We start from the raw sequence: 6,538 nt of genomic DNA, 5'->3' as shown, positions 1-6,538 counted from the left end.
GTTTGCAAGCAGATTTACAACAATCAAACCAAATGCTTGTGTTAAAATGACTTGCATCTAATTGAGAATTTATGTCAAGGGTTAGAAATGTAATCATGCAATCTGGTCTGTTTTGCAGATTAGCATGTGCAGCTATTTCAGACAGATTGAGATATAGAAGATATTGCTAATATTGCTGCTTTGATTGTGTCAAAAGGAGATTCAACAAAGTTCGGATACAAGTGAATGAAATACCAATGCACATGATCTCTTTTAAAACATATTTTACGGGCATCTGTGCCTTTGGATCAATAGGACATTTGCTTAAAGGTGGTAAAGATTCAACTTTGAGCAAACGTTGATTTTTGGAGTTAAAAAAAAAAAAGTTAAAGAAGAAATGAAGTTATTACAAGAGGGCTAACACTGATCTCATTGATGTTCTGCAGGAGTCTGTGCAGCTGAAACCTAAGCTCAGGAACATGTCAGACTGCACAAACTATTCTGAGCATCGGCTGCAGAGGGCGGGTCCAAGGGTGGGTGTTGGGGTTCAAATGCACCTAATCAAGAGCTACCAATGAGAACGATAAGCAGCAAAGTCTGAAATGCAGTTCTTTTACCCAAAAAAAAGCCTTGAACAGAAGAATGTCGGTTCTTGTTACAGTCGATGTCTTCTCCCATGTGTCCACCCAGATCCTGTTTGGGATCTTTGTTTTAAAGTGTCCAGACTCACAGTGTCTGCCTTGTTAATCTCTCAGTCATGTTTAGCTCATCTAAAGGTAGATTGCTAGGAGCTGTAGTGACCTTGGGACAGTTTGCTGAGGGCAGAACATTAATTCCTGAAGGGACACATGGTCTGGAGTGACAAGGCCATCTGCTGGAGCCGCAGCAGGAGGAAGGTGGAGTGGGGTGGTTGGTCGAAGGGGGTGCTAAGAATTCCTTTTGCTGGGGTGTGGAGGGAGCAGATATTCTGGGAAACCTTTGCCAGCACTCAGCTGGGATACTTGGTTCTTTTTATGTTTTTTCAACAGAATTTAAAAAGGAGAAATCTCAGAACTCTTGATGTGAGACAAGTTCAGTTTTCCAGCTCTTTGCAAAAGTTTCTGTGATAATGTTCTTGGTGTGCCACCGCTCGTCCTCCCTGGATCCAGTTTCCTCTCCGTCTCAGCTCAGCCGGAGCTGATAAAGCGGGATCTGGTACCAATCGTTCTGAGGGGATCATCTTCAAGGAATCTTCAACAGGAAGGATCTGCTTTCTTCCTGCCTTGATGAAACTGCATGGCCTAAGCGAATGAATATTTTCACATTGCGCATTGCACCAGAAATGGGCCAGGACCAAACCAAGCAACAGATAGAGAAGGGCCTGAAGTTATATCAGTCTAATCAGACGGACAAAGCCCTGCATGTTTGGACAAAAGTTCTGGAAAAGACCTCGGATCCTGGAGGGAAGTTTCGAGTGCTGGGTTGCTTGATCACAGCCCACTCAGAAATGGGAAAGTACAAAGATATGCTCAAGGTATGCAACCTGACACCCTGAACTCAATGTTTGCTGATGAAATATGTCTTTAAAGGTGCATTCTGTAACATGACATCAAAGTAAAGTAACCTTAGTTTATGCTTTAATAAAGGTCCTATACCCTCATCAGCCAATAATCAAAGTATAATGAACCATTAACTATGTGATATTCATATTACGTAATCAGTATGTAGTTGTAAATACAGTGTTACAGTGTTTCATCGCGTCATACGTCAGATCATCAACATGTCAGCTCAATTCTGCTCTTCTAGCATTTGAACATTTCCAGTAAAGAGATTCAAGGTAAACTACCTTCCATTTACAGCCATGAGAAACATGGATTAATCTGTGGGCTTCCGAGCTGAGTAAATAAGTATCCTGCAACCTTAGAGTCAGTGTAGGGTGTCTTGTTGATTTTATCACCCACACTCAGACAGCAGTGCAGTTCAAAAAACAAGAAGTCCTACAAAATAGAAAGCTGTAAAATCTGCTGACTCACAAAAAAAAGAAACTTTGGGTTTATTCACCCTTGAATGTAGTATCAAACAAAGATGTTCTGAATAAATATATAAAACTGTTTTCAAATGATTAATTCATTCATCAAGGGGATAACTTTAAAACAAAAAAGCAGTTTTCCTTCATAAATGACACGCTATATGTTAAGGAAAACTATTTTCTGTTCCTCCGTTGCCAGAGTTAAGGTTAGTGTTCAGGATTTAACATTTATAAAAATAAAAAAAAAGACACAGTGAATCTGGTATTTCTGAAGGATTTCAATGCAAAACCTCACTGCTGACCAAAACTAAGACACAAGTCCATCTCCGATTTGAAATAATCTTCAAACGTTTGGGGAAAATTTTCTGTGGGTATACAAAACTAGAGGGAAACATTTCAGGGTGTGTTTCATTACATCTGGAGTAAACTGACAGCGTTTCAGAGCGTAATGTCAGCAGTCTAACATGGTGGTGGTAGAATCATGGTGCTGTGTTGCTGCTTAAGAACATGCAGGATTTTTCAAAACTGATGGAGCCATGAATTTTTCCCTGGAAAAAAAAAGGAAAACAGAAAAAAAAAGTCTGGTCATCAATTTTGGACCTTAAGCCCAAGAACACTTGAGTTACAAAGCAGGGCAATGATCTGAGGCACAGCAGCAAGTCAAGGTCTGAGCAAGTTTGAAAGAAAACAGAAGGGTTTTTTAGAGGCCAGAAGTCCAGACAGAACAGATTTTGTGTTATGACTTTAAATTGCTTACTTTTATGAAAAAATAAACCTATAATGAACTGAAAATTATTCTGCAAGGACGAATGGGTCAAAGTTCATTCACAGAGGCGTAAAACATGTTGTCAGTGATTGCAGGTATTAATGACAGATACCCATGGTGAGACAATAAGGTATTAGGTTTAAGGGGAATTTTTAATAAGGTGAAGCTTTATTAATAAATAAGATGATAATTTGACAACCACTTTTTGTGTTACTTAGTTTGGGGATAAAAAAGAACCTTGACAAAAAAGCAGAAAACAGAGATGGTTTAAAAGGGGTTGAAGGTTCAGTGCTTAGCTGAAATTAGATTTTTCATTATCTTTTTCTGTTTACCAACATGCTACTTTGTAGTACGCCCTGGAACAGATTGACACGGCTCGTGAAATGGAGGACCCAGATTACCTAACTGAAGGCTACCTGAACTTGGCCCGTAGCAACGAGAAGCTGTGCGACTTCCAGAAGACGGTGTCCTACTGCAAGACCTGCTTAAACATGCAGGGCACCACTGTCAGCCTGCAGCTTAACGGCCAAGTGTGTCTGAGCATGGGCAATGCCTATCTGGGGCTCAGCGTGTTCCAGAAGGCCCTGGAGAGCTACGAGAAGGCCCTGCGCTATGCACACAACAACGATGACAAGATGCTGGAGTGCAGAGTCTGCTGCAGTCTGGGAAACATCTATGTTCATCTGAAGGTGAACTATAGGATGCTTCATTTCAATCTGTCTACACTGTTTTCTGTCTAAATTTCCTTTTTAAATTAAGCAGCTTATCAACTAAAATTCACTGAATCTGCTTTTAGCAAGACACCAGAGAAAGGGCCAGAGTATTATTTGCCTGTATAAAGCAAACAGCAATGCAGCTTTATGCTCATGGACAGCTCACAGCAAAAAAAATGAAAATTGATCTTAATTCTATTGCTTTTCTCCTGCTTTTCATAAATAGAAATGTGAAGTAGAAGGTTTACAATGTAACAGTAAAGTTTTGGATTTTGCTTTCCAGCGTTAAACTCCTGACCTTAGTGAAAGAGCTTTTATTCTTCCCCATCTTCTGGTTTTCTATATAATACCTACAAATGAAGTTATCAAGCACCACAAAATCATCACAGCCTTCCATTTGTAATTTTTGCTCTAATAAACTGGTTGGGGTTCCTGCTGAACCCTTTTAATTCCTACTAGGATTGGTTTCTTTGACACTGTGAGGATCTGGCTAAATATGAAACTCATAAATGAACATGAGCTGGTATGATATGATTCTCCTACTCTAAACCTGACTAATAAATATTGTGGCGGTATGCTATCTACACAAAATCCAATACCACATATTTACAAGATGATATGAATACTTGTTTTTGAAAAGAAAAAAACAAAACATAAAGGTTAGAAAATAAGATAAAAGCAGTTTTCAAAGGATTTTTTATAAAAAAAAAAATGTATTCCTATTATTGTCACTAACAAATCTAAAAAAAAAGCTGATATCTGGCGGACATTTAGTTATCCCTATCAGTTGAATCTTTCATTAGGTAGATCACTATACATGCTGTTTATAGCCTGTCAACTGTAGTTTCAGAATGAGACTTTCATCTGTGATGTGATAGTTGGTGTTTCTTTGATGTGAACATCTGTATTTAATACAAACTCAAAGATTTCTAAGCAGATTATTATATAAAATGCTAAATAAAATGCATAGCTGCCTTCTTTGAGCAAGCTGATCAGCTTTGTACAGAAAAAAGTCATTGGAGGGAAAGTAATACAGCTCTGCACTGGAAAAACGATCTTGAAATAAGTAAACATTTCTTAAATTAAGTGTATTTACCATTAATTTGAGTAGGTAAATGAGATAGTTTGCCAATGGAATGAGTATTTTTACAATTAAAATAAGATATTTAGATCATATGCACTTAAAATAAGACAATGCAATTGTGTTTTCTTATTTTAAGTGTAAATTATCTTGTTCCATTGGTAAAATGTCTCTTTTACCTCCTCAATCCAAGAACAAATGCACTTACTTTAAGAAAAAATGACTAATCTAGATTTTGATTTTTTTCCCAGTGTGGTCCCTCTGCCATAATTGCTGCTACTAATTTTTCGACCAAGTGGTTTATTGTGGTTTTTATTTGGAGCATTTTAAACTGAACAGCTCTAATTGTTCATATCTGACAACAGGACTACGAGAAAGCCCTGTTCTTCCCCTGCAAGGCAGCTGAGCTCGTCAACGACTACGGTAAAAGCTGGAGCCTCAAGTATCGCGCCATGAGCCAGTTTCACATGTCTGTGGCCTACAGGAAGCTGGAGCGTCTGGCAGACGCCATGGAGTGCTGCGAGGTATTGTTTATAAGGCGGCCGCATCATCTCGTCTCCGTAGGGACTTAAAGAATCTCCTGGTCTAGGTTTGCTCACCAGGATGCTGTAATAGAGGCTGTGGTTACTGCTGACAGGTGCGAGCACCAGTTGCTCTGCTGTCTGAGGCCTGAGACATCTACTAAAATATGCTCTCAGAGGCGCTGGTTTGAAGTGTTAATGAAAAGGGCGGCCTACGTTCTCTCACTGTTCTAATTGCGTACAGAGGGTGAAAAATAACTTGATGTCATTGCTTTGGAGTTTGAAATGATAGCAACAAGATAGCAGGAAACATTTCAGATTTGTCACATTTTGCCTAACAGATCCTGAGATGGTTCAGTACCAGAGTATCCACATTCTACACATTCTCTCTTTTTAAACATTTACTGACATCATTTACTGAGAGCATACATAACTAAACATGTGTGTCATCATAACTGTCAAGATGTAGGAACTTAAAATAAGGATACAGAGACCATGCTGAAAAATGGTTGTTTTGTGCTTCTGCAGGAATCCATGAAGATTGCCCTGCAACATGGCGACCGGCCTCTTCAAGCTCTGTGCTTGCTAAACTTTGCAGACATACACCGCTGCAGGCATGATGTCAATGTAAGGTTACATGAAAGCTCCCATGTTAAGCCTGTCTGTCCAGTATAGTCGACCTGCTTAATTCCATTTTTGTTCTCCCATTTATTTACAGTAATCTCACTGTAATACTTTGTGATATATACACAGATGTGTACACACTGCCTTTCTTTCAATTCTTTTAGAAAGCATTCCCTCGTTATGAGTCAGCACTGGGCATTATGACCGAGATTGGAAACCGTCTTGGTCAAGCGCACGTCTACTTGGGTGTCGCAAAATGTTGGCTTCTGCAGAAAGAATTTGACAAGGTCAGAATGATACCAGTACCCTTTCTGTTTGATAAATCTAATGCATTTCTTGAACTTGTTCTTCAAACATCAACGTTTGTTTCTGGTAAATACCTTCCTCTCCTCCAGGCTCTTGAATCTTTGGAGCGAGCACAGGAACTGGCAGATGGAATGGGAAACAAGGTGATTGAAATCAGTGTCGGTCAATAGAGTTTTACCAAAACTGCAGCAGTCTAACAGTTGATTGTGTTTGTCTTGTACTTCAGCTGTGCACCCTGAAGGTACACTGCCTTCGTGAAGGCATCTACCGAAACAACAAGCAACAGGAGGAGCTCCGAGAGCAGGTGGTGAAGTTCCTGCAGTGTGTCGAGGAGCTGGAGCTCTACTGTGGCATGTGTGGGGAGTCCATCGGGGACAGGGACCAAAAGCTGCAGGCGTTACCCTGTTCCCACATTTTCCATCTCAAGTAGGTGTTAACTCTCAGCCTTCTAATCTAACATGCCTTGACTCTGCATTATTTAAGGAATAGTACACCCAAAACATGATTAGCCTTCATTTTCTACCCTCCCCCATGCTGAAC

At 39.7% G+C, this 6,538-nt stretch overlaps 1 protein-coding gene across 1 annotated transcript; it reads left to right on the top strand.

Annotated features, from left to right (window-relative positions):
* The first annotated feature begins 913 nt into the window (after positions 1-913).
* rapsn (receptor associated protein of the synapse) lies at positions 914-6,428 on the top strand. The gene is made up of 7 exons (XM_015395171.1): positions 914-1,492; positions 3,104-3,442; positions 4,913-5,071; positions 5,597-5,695; positions 5,857-5,979; positions 6,088-6,141; positions 6,225-6,428. Exons 1-7 carry the CDS (start codon positions 1,268-1,270, stop codon positions 6,426-6,428), a joined length of 1,203 nt encoding a protein of 400 aa, XP_015250657.1. The 5' UTR covers positions 914-1,267.
* The last annotated feature ends 110 nt before the right edge of the window (positions 6,429-6,538 follow it).

Source organism: Cyprinodon variegatus, unplaced genomic scaffold (assembly GCF_000732505.1).
Source record: "Cyprinodon variegatus isolate N-32 unplaced genomic scaffold, C_variegatus-1.0 Scaffold728, whole genome shotgun sequence".
NCBI lineage: Eukaryota > Metazoa > Chordata > Actinopteri > Cyprinodontiformes > Cyprinodontidae > Cyprinodon > Cyprinodon variegatus.
The sequence above is the reverse complement of the archived record's forward strand: the minus strand, read 5'-3'. Positions and strand labels throughout refer to the sequence as shown.